The sequence below is a fragment of the Labrus mixtus genome, chromosome 8 (genome assembly GCF_963584025.1).
Source record: "Labrus mixtus chromosome 8, fLabMix1.1, whole genome shotgun sequence".
NCBI lineage: Eukaryota > Metazoa > Chordata > Actinopteri > Labriformes > Labridae > Labrus > Labrus mixtus.
In genome coordinates, this window is record NC_083619.1 from 22,221,662 (window position 1) to 22,244,046 (window position 22,385).

The following is a 22,385-nucleotide window of genomic DNA, read 5'->3' on the forward strand; positions in this document are numbered from 1 at the left end:
TGTAATGTACAAAAGAAATCCAATGTCCATGCAAGAGCTTCTGTATTTTGCTGGTTTATTTGAGGAAAACAAACAAAAGAACAAAGAAAATCGTGGCTCCCGCTGCCTCTCTTGATCTGGTAAAAAAAAAAAAATAGGCCCACCCAGGTGCATGCTGGTCCTCCACCTGCCTCTTACTTAAATAATCTCCGGTGCCCACAGTGTTACCCAAACACCTAACAAAAATACTAATACAAAACTAAATTTACTAAACAAATAACTAGCAAAAAAGAAAACGTTACCCAAAATATTTTTTAAATAAAGAAAACGTGTAGAATAATTAAATAAACAACACCACCCAAATATTAGTAAACTAAATACAAAAACTAATTCTAACCACAATTAAATAGCTCCAACAATGTGTAATATAAAGTCTTTAAAACAACAAAAAATGTTAAACACTGCGGTTGATACAATATAAGCATGGATTGTTTGTTTTAAAATCACTGTGAACAACTATTCTATTTGTTAGAAGAAGAAAAAAGACAAGTTATAAAATTACAGACAAGAGGCGGAAGCGGAAGCGTGCTGAAGTGTGCTCAATGACGTCATGACGGCCCGGTCTCTAATGGCTGAACAACAACTAACGGCTAGTGACAAACTTTACCAAACTTCTACAGGGGCGAAAGAAACTTTGAATCAACACTTAGTATCAGCTGTCTAACAGCCACGGCGTGTTTGTCTTGTTCTTGTTGTGATTACAAATGTGGAATTACTGATGGATCCGAGGTATGACATACCGCGGAGGGCCGCCGGAGGTGGCGGGGGCTCCGCGAACTCGTCCCCCGCTCTAGGGGCTCAGTCGCGCCGCAGGAAGATGCCTCCCAGGCCCGCTGACTTTAAACTTCAAATTATCATAATTGGCTCCCGCGGTGTTGGTAAAACCAGCCTCATGGAGAGATATACCGACGACACTTTCTGCGAAGCTTGCAAGTCGACCGTAGGTAAGGACAGGAGGCGTTTAAGGACTTGTTTTGGTCAACTTTTTTACTACCAGCACTTAGCAGGGCTCCGTCTACTTTCTGGAGAGTTAAACTACAATTGGCTGCATGTTGTTTGCTGTCGACTACTGATTTACTGTTCACTGTGACTGAATAAAGTTAAACATCTGTTAGCTAGCTGACTTAAGCTACCAGTGACGACTATTACTGTCCTGGCTAACGAAGATGTTGCTTTGAGTAACAAGGTAAACACACGTTTGAGACTGATAATGGTTTGAGTTTTGGGAGATATGTTAAGTGCTCGACACAGTAAGGACAATACTTATCAAGTTATTGTCTAAATAGTATCGACCTGACACAACACAGTCAACCCAATCAGTATTATTTCTTACTTGACAGCCTTTAATGTGTATGTCAATATAAACATAGTCCTTGTAGTGAAACCACTCAAGGTGTAATAAAGTGACACCTTGCATGTACTATATTAAAACTCACAAGTGCATAAACAGGAGAGTTATACGTGACAAACTGTGGTGTCCTTGATGTTGTTTCTGCAAGCTCCTAAAAAAAAAAATCAAATCCTCATACTTGATATGTGGAAATGGTAAACAGTCCTGTGCTCAAAACAACAGTCAGTCATAGGGAACTATCCCAAAATAGACAAGCAGCTGCTGGGCAGAGATCCATTTTGCACCTTGTCATCCTTGTGACACAACTACCACCAGGCTCTGAGAGCTGCACGTCACTACATGTGTGTATATTTGATTCCCAGGGATTGAGGAGGGAATCATTTGGCTGCAGACGGAGTCCGGCGGCTGAAAATGTTGTTGTCCTGTCTTGTCATTTCTTTGTAGACACAGACGATGGCACTCCACAAGACCAGCATTTAAAAATAATGAAACGGGTGTAACAAATGGTTTTGCAACTGTTAAGGAAAAATGCCAAGAGATAATGGAAGTAGATGAGGCATGGGACAGAAGTTATTTGTAATGCTGCTCGCTCTAAGACCAAACAAAAATCAACTATCTTGAATGATACCTACATGAAATCCAAACAAAAAAACGAGATACTGGTGCTTGTATGTGTTCATGTGTGTTTCTGATTCCCCTTGTAGGAGTTGACTTCAAGATCAAGACAGTGGAGCTGAGAGGGAAGAAGATCAGACTACAGATATGGTGAGTAATGGGACCGACGTCTCTACTTCCTGTATTCCTTCGCATGGAGCATTTCCTGTGTCTGTCCTATCACCCCGCAGGCTTTTCTGACTTGTGGCTGACTGAGTGAGTGCATCTTAGCTTTTTAAAGAGGCGGCATGTGCAAATAAGACTCCTTAATAGCCAAACCATTGATGTTTTTGGATTGCCAAATCAATTAACCTCCAATGAGCTTTTGAAAGTTTAAAAACGTATGACTCCAGGGGTACTGTATGTTAGATTCACTTCATGTGGAACTTAATCTTATACTAACCATGTTGTTGTTGTTGTTGTTGTTGTTGTTGTTGTACAGCTGGACAGCATCTTGGTTAATGTTGTGTCTTTGGTTGCCTTTATGTTTTTTCTATTTGTTCAAGAACAATAAAAAAGTACACACTTTTAGAACAACACTTAAGAGAAGAAGAATATTTGGTTTTATCCCATACCTGATGAGAGTCTGAAACAGATATTTATTCATCGATGTCAGTGGGAAAGAACACTATGCTAACACTGTAGAGACTTTGTTAAAAGAAAGCCCCTTGCACATGTAACTCACATTTTAACCAGTGCAAATAGTAGTTGATGTTTATGAGTGGTACGTCAGTGTAGCCTCATGTCCTGTCGACTGTCGGCTGTCATGCTGTCTGTTATATAATAACTGGAGGTTCATCATTACCATGTGTTAATCCACATTCTAAATAATTACAGGTAACCACTGTGAATAGTGCCTGCACTAGTCTAACACAACTGGTTTCACATTTATTTTCACACCAACGTCCTTCCTTCACAGATTTGTTCAATACTTTTAAATATTAGTAATTAGATTTTTGTTCATTTTAATTTATCATCAGATTTCTCTGCAAAAGTTTTAGTAATAAAAAAAATCTAGAACAGAACTTTAATCAATTAGTTAGTGAAACTCTGCTACTTGTATAGCAGTTCACCACTCCAAAGTCCAGACATACAGTTCTTTTGTATCTTGAGAGCTCAAAGTAAATACTCTTTTTGTTTCATGAAATGTTCTTTCATAGTTTTGGAATAAAAAATAAATAAAAAAATCTTGCAATGTGTGCAGTGATTGGGAGGTCTGTTTGAGCAACCAGTGAAAGGGGTGATATTATTTCAACGATTTGATTCATGCGCCTACTTGGATCTTGTGACTTCAACTAGACCTTAATTACATTTTGAAAACATCCTGTAAAACTGAGCGGCATGCCACAAATTACTGCTTTTGTACTGACAGAGAATATGACTGCAGTTGTTGTGAGCTACTGTGCTGGGCCCAAAAAAAAAAAGTGAGAACGCCATCGCTTCTTTCACTAACACATCTGTCTTGTTCACTAACACCCCATCCACCTCCACGCCCCATTGTATCCCCCTTACTCTGCCCGCCCCTTGGCCTGTCACTCAGGATGGCGGTCCTCAGTGTGTCCCGTCTCTCTCGTGTTGAACTGCTCACATCAAGCTCCATCATTGCCTAAGCTAACCCTGCCATTGTGCCGCTGTGTGTCTGTCCGCTCTCCTGCTCATAAGCCTGACTGTGACTCACATGGGGGACGGGGACATTCTATCTGGCTGAAGGTACAGTAACACTGCACTGTGAGTCGAGCTCGTGTTTGCTAATCATGCTGCTAACCCAGAATCAGATGTTTCAGATGGATTCTAGTTAGAACCAAAAATGATTTTAAGTTCAGTACATCAAAACAATAAATCCCAAATATATTTAAACTAACTTTTACTTTCCAAAGAACAATGTGGGATGTGTAAATAAATCTAATTTCAACCGTCTTTACTTGTTATTGATCAACCTAAAGTTGCTTTGAATAGACTTTGCTTTTAGCATTTGATAGCATTTGATAAATGCTTTATAAAAATGTACTAACGTAGTGTATTTTTAATAATTGAACTTCTTTTGTGAAAACATTTTAAATTATTACAGCTATGTTTTTCCTTATCCTCTTTCATTATCTGTTAATACCACCAGCCTCCACTAATAGAACAGCAGATCTCATAGTTGATGACAAAAACTCTGTTAAGCATTTATTTGAATATAACTACAGTATATTGTTTTGTTGAACATTTTTTAAATGTTTGTAGATGGCTTTGTGATGCTTTACATAGGAATGTAGATGTCTCGTTTAAGAACTATTCTTCTGTTTGATGAAGATAGATGCCAGATGATTAGTGAAATCAGATTTAACCAAAACAATCACTGTTTAAGATTTTTATTATGTAATTACTAACTTAAAAAGAAACATTTTTGGACTATTGTTAGTTTTATTGATTAAGACGTTGACTAAAAAGAAAGCTGATTATTTTTTCTTAGCATCAACCTCTTAGTCATCCTTTCTCAATGAATTACATTTTTCTCAGATCAGATCAGTCGTTGGGTATTACAGAAGTTTTGATGGTACTGCTCTGACCGCAAAGACTTGAACTAACATTCATTTATGTTTTATCCAGGGACACGGCTGGCCAGGAGAGGTTCAACAGCATTACATCAGCCTACTACAGAAGTGCAAAGGGAATAGTGCTGGTGTATGACATCACAAAGCAGGAGACCTTTGATGACCTGCCCAAATGGATGAAAATGATAGATAAGGTAAACAAACTGTCAGACTGCTGCGATTCTGTGGGGTATGTTTTGTGTTGTCGTTGGGTTGTTCTGTTGTTATTTTGTGCCAGACAATTCAGTGACCTGACAATTCTGCCAATACCTGGCATTAAAGTTTACGGAAAAAAATAAAATCAAAGAACATTTCCAATGAGCCTGTCATTCACCCTTTAGACTTGGCTGCAGTCTCATTTACACTGGTTATTTAAGGTGTCATCATGCAGTTTCTGGTTTGACTTTTATGAAATGTGAGGCTGATGATGTCCTGATGAGTCTTTTTTTCTCTGTTTCGTGTCAGTACGCCTCAGAGGAAGCAGAGCTTCTGCTGGTCGGAAACAAACTGGACTGTGAGACTGATCGGATCATCTCCAAACAACAAGGAGAGAGGGTGCAGTTCAACACATTCACACACGCACTGCCATTCACCTTTTCTTTAAAAATCACAGATCCAGTCTCTAGTTTTTATGCATTAAGTCAGTATAACGAATGTAAAAGAGATGTTAGTGTACAGCTTGTGTGATGCCATTTTACAGAATAACTCTTATCAAACAAGAACAAATCTTATACTAGACAGTAATTGAACTGAATTTGGTCGAACAGCTGTTGCCTGTAACTCAATCCTTCTCCTGGTGCGCAGCAACTTTACCTTGCTTGAGCTTATTCAAACACATCAAGGGAGATTGCAGCATAGGTGATTATCTTGAGGTTTTGCGTCTACCTCAGACAGACTACTTCTCATGGCTGTTTAAAAAATGTTTTCTGAAGGCTGAACCCTCGCTCTGCTGCCACACTGGAGACTGGAAAATTAGCGCTACTTCAGCCAGACTTTTGTATTCAGGAAACATTTCCCTAAGTGAACTCATCAGACGTGGGCAAGACTCTGAATGTGGTCACGATCAAAGGCATCCAGAGCGGAGTTAGGGATAATGTCCATATGCTCCGAGGGGGAATCCTTTTTTGATAGATGTAATCACCTCTGCGATGTACTCTGTGTGCAAAATGGAAAAGGTCTGGCACATCTGTCTGCGCGAGTGTGATGCCAAACACTATCGCCCTCAGAATTCTAATCGTTCAAAATAACAGAGAGCCTTCAGATCTCTCCGTCGTCTTCAAATAATTCCGTCAAAGACGAGATTCAGATATGGTTGCGATCTCTGTGTCAGTCTGTTTCTTAGAATATAAACTCTGTGAGCTTCAAAATGATAACACTGATGCCATCCAAAAACTGGAAGTATGTTCAATATAGCCCTTTTGCTTTTATGAAAAGTTTTCAGTTGTTTTAGATTGCTCATATGTTGCTCAGCTCAATTTCTTCTCTTGTGTAATAATGTAAAGTCCTCTGTGGAGAGTGAGCTAAATGATCTTCATTTGTGTTACAGTTTGCCTCCAGAATAAGTGGAATGCGTTTCTGCGAAGCTAGTGCCAAGGATAATTTCAATGTCGATGAGATCTTCCTGAAGCTTGTGGACGACATCCTTAGCAAGGTTGGTGTGTTACCAGCATAGCAAAAAATGTTTTTCTCATTCTTCAATAAAATGAACAGAAAACAAAACCCCTCTCTGTATCTAGTGAAAATGCTGATGATGGGTTGTTTTTGCTCTCTGATGCTCTGTTCCTTTTTTATTTTCCTCCCTAAGGTTTTAGCTCATTCAGCCTTTGAATTAAATAAGTCACAGCAGATATCAGTTTAAGCACACTTGTAAATCTTCGGCGCACTAACCATGTGTTGTCTGACTTTTTCTTGGTACAAACAGATGCCTCTGGAAGTTTCCAACAAGGAGCTTTCCAACAGCGTCCTGTCTCTGCAGCCTGAACCGGAAGTGCCTCCGGAGTTGCCGCCTCCTCGCATGCGCTGTTGCTGAGAGCCCGAGTGTTCCCCAATCCTTTTACACACAAACACACAACTGCACATCACAGCTCATCACATGCAGAGTACCAATCTGGCCACTGGGGGGCGGCAAATAGCAGCAGTTGGGCGCTAACGACTGCTGATGTACGACGCATGGACTCTCTAAACAACCAGTATCAGCCCTGTTCCCTCTCCTGTCTTCTAGCTGTACTCACTGACATGTGCTTCACTAACACTTAGGCATAGTGAATCGCCCACTTCCTACCACGTGTCTGTCTACACTTGACCCAGACTACCTCATTCCTCAGACCGCTTGACTAGCTGTGCCCCGCAGGTGCCTTGGAGGTAGAGAGCCCTCTGGTAGCAGTTGCACATTAACCAGATGAGGGATTACTGAAGGCCTAACAGCTCGTTCTCTTCCTTTTTTTTCTATTAATAAACAGTCAACATAAATACTGTACACTAAGGTTGGTGCATCTGCATCATGTTACAGAAAAGGGATAACAATATCTCACATCTCTGCAGCTTAGTTTAAATTCTAGGTGTAGTTAAATACGTTTTTTAATCTCATTAAAAGGTATATTTACCAAGAGACGAGTTGACTTGAGGTAAACAAAAGCACATGATGTAAATACGCTGTGTTGGTTTAATGACTGGACAAGATGCAGATTTTTGTGGCCAGCAGAAAGTGGTGGTGTGGTTGTGGTGATCATATCAGTTTTTATTCCTATGCCTTAAGATATTTGGCGAGGCTGAAACGCTCATTTCCCATTTGTATAAATTGAAAAGTTTTTGCACTACAATCCCTCTTACTTAGTTAAACTGACATGAAGAAAAAACAAGAACACAACTTGTAGTTTAGTGTTCAAAGTAAAAGATCAATGCTGCCTCACAGGTGGCTGCTCCTAATTCTTCCATACGCCTGATGGTCATGCAAGGAGAGATGGGTAATGTAGTCTTTTAGGGATCTGTGTTTTCACTTCAGGCATCCTCCAGTTGAGATGCTGAATTTTTAGTGGAAATGAGGACTATATATTTCTAGTAAACCCACACCATGGTTTTAACCTTTGCTTTGGTTGTTACTAATACAGAAAAGTGTTTTTTTGTTTATGTTTTTCCTTTGAATTGAGACACAGACGAGGGAAGGTTGTTGTGCAGGAACTAAAGGTTGTTGTTTTTGTAGTATTTGAATGGCTCAGGACACGTTTGTCAGCTCGTTTTGTCAGGCTTTTATTGCAAACTGGATTTGTTAAGAGTTTTAGAACAAATAAAAAAAACTTCTTAAATATCCAGCTTAAAGGGGAAATTAACTATTTACAGAAGGGGTCAGCAGTTTTGAATTCATGATTTGGCTGTTGAGGAAAAACATGGTGAAATGCCATTACCTGCACATTTGCAAAAATACTAGGCTATGCATGTTAAGCCCTAGTGTCTTAATAGACATTTATAATCCTTTAAATCTTCCGTCTTTTTAAGTCAATTAATGCAATATTAGCGATGTAGCACTGTGAGTCTTTCGGTTTTGTTTGTTCATGTTGAGGTAAAAGCCTGTGTGCGAGGTTAAGGAAGGACAAACCTGTTTAAAGAACCTGATTAAGAATGACTCGCTGTTTAATTCTGTTTTTGTTGAAGATTTATGTTAAGCTCCAGCAGCTTTTGTGGACTTAGAAGGGCACATTTTGTAGTCGAACAGGTGATTAGTTACATACCAAAACAAAAGAAAACAACAGTTAGCGATATTCAAGCAGAGCTCACAGTGAGTTTATCAGCCAGCAAACTTTAGTGCATACAAGTAAACTTTGAGGTTTTATCACTTGTATTTTAAAACCACAAACTTCTTTCATATTTTCTTTTTTGTGGAATCAAACCTTTTGATTGGCCCCTGTCTCGTAGCATCAGGCACTAACCCTGTGGTCTTTTGATTTTAATAGCCAAGCCTTATACCACTCAGTGTTTTAAATAAACATTTGAAAAATATTGATTTCATTTGAAATGTGTATCCTTTAAGATGGACGACTGTACTTTCTACTACACCTGTTCAAAAGTCTTTGAAAAGTTTTGGCATGTTTAAAGCAGATTTGTGGTATTTATAACTTGTGGCATTCTCATACTAATGAAATGCGATTAAAGATATCTATATTTATTACCAGATTATTGTCTTGTTTTTTTTTTCTGTATGACATACTGGGAGCCTTTAATGGATTTCAGGTACACCAAAATATATACTCAGCTGAATTTCTACAGCATGTTAACTAGGCTAATATATTGTATAAGTGTTGTTTTTACTTTATAATTAAAATAGGATATTTCAGGTTCTTTAGGATAAAATAATTGATTAAGAGAAATTGACAGGATTCTCCATATAGGAAGAGGTGAGTATTAGTATCTCCTGAGTCCATCTGTACACCTCCTTTAAAGATGTACATTGGCCAATTGTGTCTCTGCCTCTGCCTGTGTGTTATCGGGACATGCGCACCAAAGCGTGTCAGACCTGGTCCCAGAGAAAACAAGGGGTGTGCTTGGGTGCTTGCGAGGCAGCAGCGCATGCGCCCCGCAGGAAATCACGGGCGTCGAGCCTCACACCGCAGCGATTGCAGATCTTGCGTGTCAGAAAGGAAGGTGTGGGAAAGGGGGTACGAGACGCGGGGGGTCCAGCCGTCATTGCCCGGCGTAAGAAGGGGATGGAGACCCGATCTGTGGGAGAAGAAGAGGGCTGCCGTGACTCCGCCTGATAGTTTTTTTTCTTTCCAACTTGAGCCGTACGAGCCCTGTCTGCGGATGCAACCTGTCTGTCATACCGTCCGTCCCGGTAATCCCTTTCTTATTGCAGCGTTTCCTCCTCCTCCTCCTCCGAGGCTCCAGGCAGAGGGGACTACAATGACAACCTGGTGAACGCACATGAGACGATGGAGTAAAACATTTGGCAAACGCAGGATGCGCATCCCCAGCCCGAGAAGGAAGAAGGTAGAGGAACCTGGCTCTTTTTCTGCTGTCGCGCGTCAGAGATTTTCCGCGTTGTTGTGGATTGATCGTTGCCTTCATCGCCCTCCTGCTGCCGGTGTCGGTGTATAATGGAGAGCTCCAATGGCTCTGGCAGCGAAACCAAACCGCAGAACCACCAGTTGGAGAAGAAGAGACTGAACCGAGTAGCTTCCCCGGCCAGACCTTTCCTCAAGGATGTACACTCCCGCTCCACCAAACCACCTGCCATCGTACCCAAATCCCCCAAACTTAGCAAGCAGCAGCAGCAGCAGCAGCAGCAGGGTTCTCCACTGCCCCTGGCCCATCCGAACCGCAGCTCCAGACGGATCACATACGGGCCGAAGGAGAAACCAGCAACGACGAAAAGTAACCCCAAGTCCTCTGTGGCCAAAAAGCCCACTAAGGTGCCCCAGCATGCTGCAGCCGAGCCTAAAGCCGCCAGTATCAAACCGGACAGCACCAGCAGTCCCATCCTCACTAAAAGCAAGAAGGGGAAACTAGCCTCTCAGGCGGGCCCTCTCAGCCATGGATCTCCGATCCGGGTGCCGACCGGGGTGCCTCTGGGTCGGGTCAGTCAGACAGACAGCAGCTCAGATCTGTCAGACTGTCAGTCCGAGCCGCTGTCGGACGAGCAGAGGCAGGCTGCGGCCGCTAGCAGCGACGCCGAGTCCGGTACTGGGTCCAGTGACCGGGATCAGGTGGGAGCAGATAATCCGCCGCGGGGGGAAGCGACCGGAGAGACTGCTGCTGATGCTACAGCTGCTGCTGCTGCTTCTCCGCCGCGCACATCCGAGGCTTCCGCCGCCAAGGGAAGCATGTCTCAGGCTCAGTGCGCTCCGGGGGCGCAGGGAGACAAACACAAGCCGGAGAAAGCTTCATCAGGCGCACAAATCAGACTGCCAGGAAACAAGGATGTAGCTGAGGAGGACCTGCAGCGGGAGGTTGAAGATTTGAGATCTGAAAACGACTACCTCAAGGTATGTTGATACATTCTCAACAAGTTACAGGACAACCAAGTCACTATAGCCTGCATTTGTTCCAAATACTCTTTAAAAAAAATGAAAATGTCAGTTTTCCAATTCAAGACAAAGTTGTTGTTTTTTTCCCCACTGATAGCTCATATAATCTAACCCAGATACAGCTGTTCACCAAGGAAGACCCAAACCTGTCCCCTATGCAGATCAGAACATGTGGCCACAACGCCTAATATTGCAAATACTTTATATGAACACATCATTCAGAAGGTACATTTATTAAACACGATTTTCTTCAGACTTATTTGTCTTTACAGCCCAGCTGCAGCTGTTTCCCAAAAGAGCACCCCCAAACTGTCTCATTATAGGACCGTCCCGTTTAAAACGCCTCCATCACCTGTTTTTAGTGTCCTTTAACATTTCCACCTACTCACTAAATGTAAAGATAAATGTATTATTTAGCATTATTCATTTCCTTTGATGCCCAGCTGTCCTCCATGAATACTGTCGACTCTCCATCCATCATGTCGTCTTTTGTAACCTTCCCGGGCTTCCCTGCAGTTTGACCTTTATTGATGAGACTTTTATGGATGATGGCATCAGGCTGGCCGTGTCCTGAGATTTTTTTATACTGTCGCTGTCTTGTCATCAAAATCTGAAATTTTGACAGAGAGTCGCAACATGTTCTTCCTCCAAGCATCTCTGTTGCATTTCGAACGCAGAAAGAAACATGAAATCCACGTTGTGATGTAAACAGATCAGACTTATAGCAGACTTTTTAATCTTTATGTATTGTTTTTTTTTTTACCTTCTTGATTTTGGTTTCATTAAGGGATCCCCATCCCCCCTTCTTTAAGTAGGCTATCCCCATAAGTTGGGGAGGGGAGGCAAACAGATAATGCGGCAAACAATCATGCAGGTTATTTTTCTTTCATAGATGAGAGACAGGTTTATTTGCATGTTACCCTGAATGTTATTCCCAACTTGATCATGCATGCATCTCTCTCTCTCTCTCTCTCTCTCTCTCTCTCTCTCTCCCTCTCTCCCTCGCTCTCTCCTGGAGCGGGACAGAAACACAAGAGAGTTAATCAGCTTTACTGGCTCTGGCTGTAATGGCTTTATCCCACAGGACTTGATAACAGTCAGATGTCCCATGTGTGTTGGGTTCAAACACCCTCCTCCTGCCTGGCTGTCGGTCTGACAGCTGGGGACTCTGAGGCGAAACTCCTCCACCTCCCCCCACCCAGCATGCTCCAAAATGTCAGGGAGTCCCCATCACTCACACCTCTAATACTACAGAAAAAAACATGTTTATCACTTTAAACGCCTGGTGGTTTGATCTCGTCTAAGGAGATTTTGTTTTGGGCGTCCTTTCTTCTTCTGGTTTTCAGCATGATGATTGAAAAAATACTGGACCTGATTTCAGGAAACGTGCAAAGGGTTAACAAGACGGAACCCATTCAACTTTGCGCAAGATGCAGCATATTAATATTGTACCAGTTCAAACACCTCTGTAAATGATCTCTTATCCAACATACGAACAAGCATTTGATATCAGATCTGACTCACAAGCATCCAGCGTTGTTTGTCTATCAACCAGATTACGTAAAAAACTACCAGCTTGACTTTAATGAAATTCAGTAGCAGTGTGTTGCAGTGGTCTTGGAATAACTTAGTTAATATTGGAGCAGATCTGGAGCTGACTCATTAAAAACAATCTATTGGCCAAATCATATATTTGTATTGCAAATTGCCTAATTAATAGCAGATCTGACTCACAACAAAGCATTGGCATGGGTTTGCTTGTTTGTCAGCGTGATTCAAGAAAAACACTACTGGCCTGGTTTACATGAAACTTGGCAGATAGATGGAACAAGAGTCAAGTGAGAAGCCATTAAACGTTGGAGCAGATGAGAATGTGACTTACAAATATGGAATAATACTGACCAAATTGTAACACCAGTTTTTAGATAACAGCAGATTGGACTGGAGAACGAGGCCTTTGCAGAGCTCTGTATCCTCCGGGTGCCCTTCTCATTGTTGAGTTTACTTGACGTATTTCGTTGCTTGGTTTGTAAATGGTCATAAAAATGCTAAATGTGTGAGTTCCCAGAGCCCATGGTGAAGTCTGCAAAATGTTTTTAAATGCTAATTTTAATCAACTCAAAGGGATTTTGAGAACTATCATAGAAAACAAACAATAGCTGCCTAATGTCGTTTATTTGATAAGCTGGATCCAGAGCTTTAGAGCACTACATCAACATGTTTCATGACTGAGGTTTTCTCTGAGTCCAGAAAGTGATGGATCATCGTGTTTCATTCATAATGTTTATTTAACAGCTTTCTTAATTCAGCATATACTTTGCTGGGTGATTTATAGTTTCAGACATTTTTATTGCCTATTCATTTTATTGCGTCACTAATGTGAGGCTCTATTTTTGGTTTTCTTTGAAGAATATGTCATATTTTTAAGTAATCGACCATTAGTTGCTTAAAACAAACTTTTATGAAGTCGACTTCTTGGGTTGTGAGGACCTTTTCTTTTCTTTTCTTTATTTAAAGTTTTTGGACAACAGACAATGTGCAGTGTAATATATAATCTTACATAGCACACAGAACGGTTTGTGAGAAACTCTGATGAGCTTGACACATTTATTACATTGTAAGATTCATAAACTTATCAAAGACGATGATTAAAAATACTGTCATTAGTTTCAGTGCCAGCATATGCTTTATGTGACAGGTGTCAGAGTTTCAGCGTTCAAGAGCAAAGAATATAAATACTGCAGGTACAGTTGATGCTTAGTAAGGATTTCCTCACTTAAGACCCTTAAAGAGACGGTTAAATACGACTAAGTACTGCTGGGGAGGACTCTGTGTACACACTCTCCCAGAATGCCGTTCTGCCTGTGGCTGTGCTTTTAACCTGGCCATCGATTGGTTCGACCCTGTGTTGTGTGAGGTCATTAGCTCCTTCCTCCAGGGTCCTCCTCACATAACAATGTGCTCTCTGCTTTCCCAAACGAGGATAGATTTAGTTTTCATTAATTGCCGCACACCTCCCCTCCACACCCAGTTGTCTTTTCATCAGGTGCCAGTCAAAAAACGCTGAAATATCCATCCCAGGGGGAAAAACAAGCTGATGCATCAGACATCAGATACTCCTGACATCACTGAACAAACTATCTTACTACAGGTTCATTTAGTTCTTTCACCCTATACTTCAGGCCAAGATGTTTCACGTAGGAGATGGGGAATATGAACACATCCAATCCAAGAGATAAGATCCTTAGAGCCAGTTAGTGCACTAAGAGTATACTTTACATTACTGGAGCAGATAGATGTAATGACATGACAGTATTATCATGATCTACAAAGGTGTATTATAGTGCATCTCTTTTATTAAAGCTGAATGGCTCACTCCTTCTTAAGCACCCTACACAGTCCCTGTGCTGTTAGTGAAAAAGTGTGTATTATTGTTGGGAATAAAAGGAATTCACAATAATTATTTGAAAGATAGAGTATGGTCTTTATTGGCTGTTTTAGCTTCATCAAGGTAAGAAATACAATTAATGTCAGGGGCCTCCAGGTGTCTGAATGGCTAAGACACATGTACTGAAGACCTCTTAATTAGGTTTGGGAATATCAGGGTGACTCACGATGCTATACAATATGATATGATATGTACTGTAGTCATGGATATCATGATTATCACAAGACAGGGATTCTGAAAAAGTGGGTATATTGCAAGACGTTTACTTATATAAAAAAATCATGACAGCAACTGTAGAATTTGAAGTATCCTTAAAAGAGTGAAGTGCAGGATTCATGTATTTATTCACTGACATTTGTTGTCAGTTTCACCTCTTACCAGGCTTCATCTCTTAAATGCTTACTGTCTGACATTATCCCGCTGTCTGACATTATCCCGCTGCCTTCTACTTCGTCTTTTATCTCCATGTCAACTTCTTGGGCCAATTAACTTTGTTTCATGTTACCCTCATTCATGTCTTAAGCACCACCGTGAGGAGGAAGTGACACGGGGAGTCAGATTTTCCGGGAAATTTGCTTATAGGATTGAACTGTTCTTAAATAAAAATGGATATTTTGTCCCCCCCCTGCTGTCCACAAAGCCTAAAAATGTATTAAAACAGCTAGAAACACAAGAATGAACACTTCCTACATGTGACATAATGACAGCTTATCAGACACCTATAGTTGTATATGAGTTGGTCAGTGAAATGTATGAACACCATCTAATGTCACTCTTAGGCCAGACTCTTCTGACAAACCATCGTAACCATGACAACTTAAACTAACAGCTGGATGTCCTTACAGGATATTTGACTAGAGGATATCGTTCTGACCCTCTGACCTTTCCTCCAAGCTTACCTCAAGTCAAAATGTCTGTTTGTCGAGAGGAAGGACTCAAATCTGTTGGGCAGACTGCCATGAAATGTAATCAGCACGTTCTTACTCTTCAGGCGCTGAACATTTTGTGCTTTGTATTATTTTCTCTCTATCGCCAACCACGATATATCCTTTTCAATAGGGGTCGGGAAAAAAACGATTTATGTAAAGATTGAGATTCTTATCTCCTGAGATAGTTGTGTATTTAATTAGTTGATTTATTAAAGTAATTGAGGTGGATTTGTTTGCAGAATGTATGCTGGTTAGGTTGCGCCTCATGTACAGAGGCCGAAGTCCTCCAAGCGGGGCGGCCAGGGTTCAAGTCCCACTCTCTCATCCTGATTTCCTACACTATCCACTGTCCTATCTACATAAAGGCAAAACGCTCCAAAATCAATCTTAACATTTTCAAATAATAATATTAAATCAAAGTACTCCCAAACCTTGGATCTCAGTATAATCTTGTGTTTAGTGGTTTGGAAGTGAAGGTTACAGCTTTGGATTCCTCCGTGTGTGTTTCTGCCAGGATGAAGTTGACGAGCTGCGGGCGGAGATGGAGGAGATGCGGGACAGCTACCTGGAGGAGGAGGTCTACCAGCTGCAGGAGCTGCGGAGGGAGTTAGACCGCTCCAACAAGAACTGCCGCATCCTGCAGTACCGCCTGCGAAAGGCCGAGCAGAAGAGCCTGCGGGTCGCGCAGACCGGACATGTGGACGGAGAGCTGCTCCGGAGTCTGGAGCAGGACTTGAAGGTTTGTAAGAAATCTATCCCTCGTCACAGCTTTTATTTTATGTTTTTTGTCAGGGTGTCTTTTGGCGGTGAAATATGTGTTAATTTATATTTGTAAATAAGTTTGTCCAAAAAGTTTGAAATCACTACCAACTACTTTGTACTTTGATTTGGTTTTTAATCCCCCAGAATCGTAACAGTAAAACCTTGTAGAGGTGTAAAACGTGATGTTAAAAGTATTAAAGCTCTTAGCTGATCCCAGCCCAATAAAAAAAAGTATTTTCTTATTGTAATTGTTATACGCTTCTAAGTGTGCTGATCGACAGCTCCTTCAGAATAACCATTAAAGCAGTCTGACTCTAAGTGCATAATTATTTGCAATAAATTCATCTGGAAAATGGATTTTAGAAATAAAGTACAGATGTGATTGCAACACACAATCATTGAAATTGAGAATAGAGAACATTCTCCTTTAAAATTCTCCTTTAAAAGCCCAAAGGGACCTCTTTACATTGCTTGTTCTTTCCAATCTAGTCCAAAACCAAAATGTATTACACTTACAATCATGAAATAAATACAGCATGCTGTTGTTTTATTGTAGATGTCAGATTAGCTGTGGGTTTGATTTAAATATTTTGAACAGAGACATCTGCCGTATATATAAGACTAACCTTGGATGTTCACATGTGAGATATAAATATAACATAGTGTGTATTGCCTCTAAGGCTCAAATAAAGAAATGAATCTACCGATAATGTATTATCAGTTTGTTAATGTGTTTGTTCTTAAACATTTACATCCCTGTGTCTCAGGTGGCCAAAGACGTGTCGGTGCGTTTGCACAACGAGCTGGAGAGCGTGGAGGACAAACGCAGCAGAGCCGATGACGAGAACGAGCTGCTCAGACAGAAAATCATCGAGGTGGAGGTCTCCAAACAGGCGCTGCACAACGAGCTGGAGAGGACTAAAGAGGTGAGAGGATAATGACGCTGTTTGATGCGACGCTGCTGCAGGTCATAGAATAACCGTTTCTTTCATGTGCACAAAGCAGTGGGTATGAATAACCAACGGCTTTGTTTGGAAGTGGTTAATGAATGATGGCACCGATTGTGAGCATCGATGATAGGTTGTGGTTGTGATTAAGAAACAACAGTTGTGGGGGATGTGACCGTAGATAAAACGATGGCGGTGGCTCCACTGATCTTCAGCCTTTCATGAGATCCCCGTCAGTGCTGCTGAGGCAGTTAGCCTTTACCTGAATATAAACAACAGAATCAATGGTCATCATCTGCCTGATCAGCACGGCTACTGCAGTGAATAAATGTCATCAATCTCTTCTGGTGACACAGCCTTTTCAGAATAACTGCTCTGCACAGTGATGCACCGACTATACAAGCACTTTCATCTGCATTGGTTACAGAAGAAATGACGGGTGGGATGCATCTACACTTGGAAGCTACTCAGTTATGATGTGTGAGCTTCAGTGTGGTTAGAAGTTCAAACTAAAAAAAATAAAAATAAAATACTTTCTTGAAAGAAGTTCCACTGCTTATTCAGAGATTTTTCCTTTTGCTTGGCTTTGCAACCCACAACATTTTTTTGAACACAGACAGTCAAAAGTAGTGCTTTTACAATCCTCTAATTCAGCAGCGTAAAGAGTCATCTGTTGTTGTTGTTGTTGTTGTTGTTGTTGATGATACTTGGCTTAGCGTAAGCGTTACTTAACCCGAGTATGTCATGTATTGTTATTTTCAGAAGAATTTGTGTTACTCAAACCTCCAGTATATATTTATTGGTGTTTCAGTATCTATTATGAAATATATCAATGACTTGTATTCCACATCACACATGAATTTAAAATATCAGCAACATTAGTAAACATTAGTTTGTATTTGAGAATCTACTCCCTGAGAAGTGATCATTCTTTAGCAGCCTAAAGTTGAAACGTTACTGTGATCTGTAAATGTTCAACAGACACACATACAGATCAAATTGTATTTCAACGAGGTCAAAAATCAGATGAACATTTTCATAGGTACAAGTTGTATTTGCAGCGTTATTTTTTTTCCACTTAATCTCCAGAATTTCATTTTCGTCTTCTTCTCTCTTGCTGCTCAGCTGGGAGAGTTTTTGCTTTGATAGCTTTGAGGTGCGATTCCTCTCACAGGTAATAAGATGAGCGGAGGCTGTTCTCAGGGCTGCCGGGGGTTCAGCTTCTTAGACTAATCGATACTGACAAGAGCCGGTAACTTCCTGTCTGGCAGCAGAGAGAAAGTAGGCTAATACCGCACCAGTGAGCATGGACATGTAGCGGTCTTTTCCACAACTGGATGACACTGTTTCTCTTTTCATGCCGTCACGTGCGCTGCTGGTTCCGTTGACTGTTTGTCCTCGGTTACTAGGGGTGGGTATCACAAAGCTAACTCACAATGTGATATGATAGGAAACTAAACTCACTCCACTTTTTATTGGCCAATTAACCTCAGTACATGTTACCTTCATTCTGGTCATCAGCGCCTCCATGAAGTGTTGTGACGTCGTGACACAGTTAGTCAAATTTGCTTGGAAATCTGTTTAGAGCGCCAGATTTTTTAAATTCCTTATCAAAAAATTGGCACCAGCGACATCATAACTGTATCTCATGAGTCAGGGCGATAAAATATTGTCATATTTATATTTTGTCCTACCCCTATCAGTTACTCTGTGAAAACACTCATGAGCCTCAGTAGGTCCTCAGCTGGTTGGAAATCTTTATCCTTTACATGGCTGTGTTTGTGACATTGTTGTTTTTAAAGGTAACATATCAGCACCAGAGCTGCACGTGCTTTATCCAAGACAAAGTCAATGTCTGGTCCGGATGAGATGTGCTTATTCAGCAAATATGAACTCAATCTTTTGAGTCTTAGCTTGACACTATGAACCCATTGAATGAAAAATGACGAGTGACTAAAAAACAGAATTGTTGTGAGGGAATGTTTGTCTTTTAACTTGGGCAGGACGGTGGCTCGTAATGCTTCCCCACAGTTGCAGTGTTGCGGCGCATGAGACCACAGGGTGTCACAGACTCGCTACACAGCAACAAAAAAAAAAAAGATAAAAAAAAAAAGAAGAGGCAAGCAGGAGAGGGGAGAGTGAGGCTGAGATACAGGCTGCTCCAAATAATTGCAGATTTTTATGCGTTCCCCCTGAGGTTTGTCCCAGAAAAACACAAGCAGTCTTTGGATCTTAACTTCGACATCACGTGACGCAATTTCCCCCACCCACCCCCCCATGTCCTCCCCCTCAACCAGAAGCATGCGTTTTATGATGCAGCACCCCAATATTTCCATTTCTGTTGCATGCAATCCACAGTGTGCTTGTCCTAGATTTCTCCAGACCACAACCACCATGCACTCATTATGAAAGTCTGTAATTCCTGTGAAATCATAGAGCACAGGAGGTAGCCTCTTTTATTCTTTATATAGTTGATATCAGAGGATGATAAGAGCATTTACAAACAATTAGTCAGGGATGAATTTGAATAATCGAATCTAAAAGAATCTGTCCTCTGCTCTTGATGTTGCTCAGATATGCTGTACATCTCAGTGGCAGACAAAAGAGAGGAGGAGGAGCACATTTTACTGATAAGAATGTAGTTTAACTGGACCTGAAGGTTGTTCCTTTCTCTTTCTGTGTTAATTAGACTTTGGAAAATGTGATGCAGGTGTAACGTAGAACAGTCAAAAGCAGAAAAACCTCTCTGGATTTTCTCAGGTTTTTTGGAATTCTTCAGGTGGCAGAGGTGTCTTCTCTCATTTTTTTTCTCCCTAAACGGTCTTCTGCAGTTGTTCTAGCACCAACGCTATGTGGTAACATGACTTTTGAAAACGTAATCAGATACCTTACCTCTCTAACGTTCTTACTGCAGTAGTAAATCTGACCTGAATCATATCGTTTTTGTCGCCCGTGTGTCACGTTAAAGTCCATCTCCTCCTGTCTCTGTGCCCGTTTTCTGATATCACAGGCTACACAGTGTGACTCTGGCCCAGAGATTGGCACCCCTGCATGATTTAATCCAACAAGAAAGCCCGTTATAAAACATCCTGGCATGTTTCAGCTGACTCTGATGGGGAGTGGAGAGAGAGAGAGAAAAAGACAAAGAGTGAGAGAGGCAGTGGATGGCTGGAATCAGACGCCTATAGGCCCGGTTTTGCTCGCGATATGACCACAGCTCCACACCTCACACAGCCGATATTAAACAGTTGAGCAGGGCTGGTGGTTTGACAGGACCCTCTGTTTGCTACAGTAGTAGCCCGAGGAGTAAATGGCCGCTGCTGCTTCTGTGTGGTCAAGGCGTACAGCCATTGGTGGAGAGATCTCTCCCTCCTCTGTCATTTGAAGAAAGAATCACTGATTCGTGTAATGAAATGGAACTAATGAAATGTCAACGTGCATAACACACGCAGCAGGTGATTTATTAGGTGTTCTGTGTGCGCTGTGATAAGTTCATCTTTCATTACGGCACAGTGATAACGCTTTGTGTTGTGCTTTTCCTGCTCAGTGAGAACCGGTTATGTCTCATGTCACATTTCCTCTGTAGACACACAGATCGACTCGACATCAGATCTCATGAGGACAGAGCACAAAGACAAGCCAAGACGTACATATTTAATAACACGTGTTAGAGAGTCTCTTCTTCAACGGAAGTGTCGGAGTATTATAATCTAACAGACCCCAACAATAAGATTATACAAGTTTAAGCTCTTCCTCGGAGCAGGTGTAATTTCAGTCTTAAATATGAATCATACAGTTTGCTGCAGATAATTAATACATCTAAAGACATCTTAAGGAAGGGTTAATGAACTGTAAGATGTGCAAATCATTTAATAACTACGACTCAGTTTCTGGAAACCAAGTGAAAAGTAGATAGAATGCATTTTGTGAAGGTGCCACTCATTTGTTTTCAGTGTAGGCAGGAATGAGAATCAAGAAAATCTTGACCAATAAACACAAACTCTGTGTTCACTCATTCTTATCCTCATTAATCCTCATTTGCGTTCATATTTTTAAAAAAAAGTTGAGTAGTAATAGTCTAGAAATGTCAGAAATATTTCAAATCCCCCATCCTCATATGTTAGAGACCACCTAGATGTTTAAAATGTGATGTTTTGTCCAACCAGCAGTCCTTAACACCAACAGTTGAGTTAGTGTGTGAAACTAATTAGAGGTGAACTTTCATCAATCGATAGATTACTAACTCAAAAAGACAGAAATCAGCGTTCAAGTTTTATTAATCAAACAAAAAGGAATCTTTTCTTGATACATCTTCTCAAAATAATCATGTGCACCCTTTTACTGTAAGACTTCATTTGTTCGGGTTAGTGTCATAGTTTCAAGACACAAACTTTTTTTTAAGGTTTATTTTTGGGCTCTTTTGTGCCTTTATTGTAAAGACAGGACAGTGGATAGAGTTCGAAATCAGAGAGAGAGAGAGAGAGAGAGAGTGGGGAATGACATGCGGGAAAGGATTCGAACCCGGGCCGACCACTTGGAGGGCTACAGCCTCTGCACATGGGGGCGCGCAAGCCGCAAACTAACCACGAGGCTACAGGTGCCCTCGCTTTGGGAACTTAAACAAGGCACTGATATTTTTAAAGACTCAACTATCAATTTGATCATTCAGAGAAAAAGTGATAGATTTAAATGTTGATGAAGTTCTGCCTATTATCTGAGAGAATCAGAAAGATGTCACCTTCAGCAGCTCGAATCCGATTGAGCTTTCAATTTAAAAAATATCTTCAACAATGAAACCGTCTACCGGATTGGTTCCAAGTCAAACTGATAAATTGTCTAAGGACTTATTTCTTAATCAACTTACTGACAAAAATAGATATCTTTCAGATCATGACATTACATATAGAGCGACACCTTACAGCTACTCGGCATGCTGCCTCATTAGGATGGGATAAAGCAAAGGAACGACTGGCTCTGATCTTTACCAAATTCACCTGCGAGAAGCTCTAGAGAGAGGGAGCAGTCCTCACATCACTATCAAGCAGCTCTGTTGTCTTAACCTGATATGCATTTTTTAACCCTAACTTTAACTGTTAAAATAGAAACTGAGGGCGTCTTTTGTTGCTGTGTTTCACTACTACAAAGGTACGAAAAAGGGAATGCCTGAATTCTTAGTATTTCAACAGCGCCGTCTGAGTGAGAGGCACTGCAGACATTGTTTGTTTCATGCCGGAGCAGACGCCTACCGCTCCTCTCTCACTTCTGCGCCGGCTTTGAAGGAGCTCCTGTTCTCTTCTCCTCATCTCATCTCTGCCTCTCACGACTTCATATCCTTCCCCTCTCCTCTGCTCTCCTCTGCTGTGGTTCCCTGTCGGAGGAGTGTGAAGGAATCTCATTGACCTAGTTAATATCTGGTGTCTGACTCCACCAATGGGAAGGAGAGCAGGCGTGAGGCGAGGAGAAGCGCAGGGACTCTGCTGTAAGTGGAAATCTGCTGCAGTGACACGCGTCCGTACAAAGCTTATCGACACACAGCGGCTGTGCAGTTGGCTCTATTTCCTCATTTACATAATGGACACGAGGGCCTCTTTTTACATGTCAAATAAGGCGGCCATTCAGGTAGAGACCACGTCAATGAATTTCTTAAAAGGTCACACGTGTG

The 22,385-nt window shown here is 41.3% G+C and overlaps 2 protein-coding genes across 6 annotated transcripts in view; both read left to right on the forward strand.

Moving 5' to 3' along the window:
* Positions 1–574: 574 nt before the first annotated feature.
* On the forward strand, positions 575–8,785 carry rab12 (RAB12, member RAS oncogene family). The gene is made up of 6 exons (XM_061045179.1): positions 575–983; positions 2,095–2,155; positions 4,637–4,775; positions 5,086–5,175; positions 6,167–6,271; positions 6,542–8,785. The coding sequence occupies exons 1-6, from the start codon at positions 758–760 to the stop codon at positions 6,647–6,649; spliced, it is 729 nt and encodes a 242-aa protein (XP_060901162.1). The 5' UTR covers positions 575–757; the 3' UTR covers positions 6,650–8,785.
* Positions 8,786–9,114: 329 nt separating this feature from the next.
* LOC132979410 (microtubule cross-linking factor 1) overlaps positions 9,115–22,385 on the forward strand; it is a 68,774-nt gene continuing 55,503 nt past the window's right edge. For 2 of the 5 annotated variants that reach the window (XR_009674050.1, XM_061045178.1), the window contains exons 1-3: positions 9,115–10,595; positions 15,529–15,753; positions 16,544–16,702. Coding sequence is in view for 4 of the 5 variants with exons in the window: in XM_061045178.1 (XP_060901161.1) it covers positions 9,708–10,595; positions 15,529–15,753; positions 16,544–16,702 (1,272 nt within the window). In the remaining variant the exon portion in view is untranslated. The remainder of the gene's footprint in view (positions 10,596–15,528; positions 15,754–16,543; positions 16,703–22,385) is intronic. The other 3 variants (XM_061045176.1, XM_061045177.1, XM_061045175.1) reach the window with 2 other exon arrangements.

Excerpts from the sequence above, each read along its gene's own strand:
- rab12 (XM_061045179.1), top strand. The coding sequence starts at position 758 with ATGGATCCGAGGTATGACATACCGCGGAGGGCCGCCGGAGGTGGCGGG. Across the intron at positions 2,156-4,636 it reads AAGATCAGACTACAGATATG|GGACACGGCTGGCCAGGAGA; the intron begins GTGAGTAATGGG and ends TGTTTTATCCAG. Across the intron at positions 6,272-6,541 it reads TGGACGACATCCTTAGCAAG|ATGCCTCTGGAAGTTTCCAA; the intron begins GTTGGTGTGTTA and ends TGGTACAAACAG.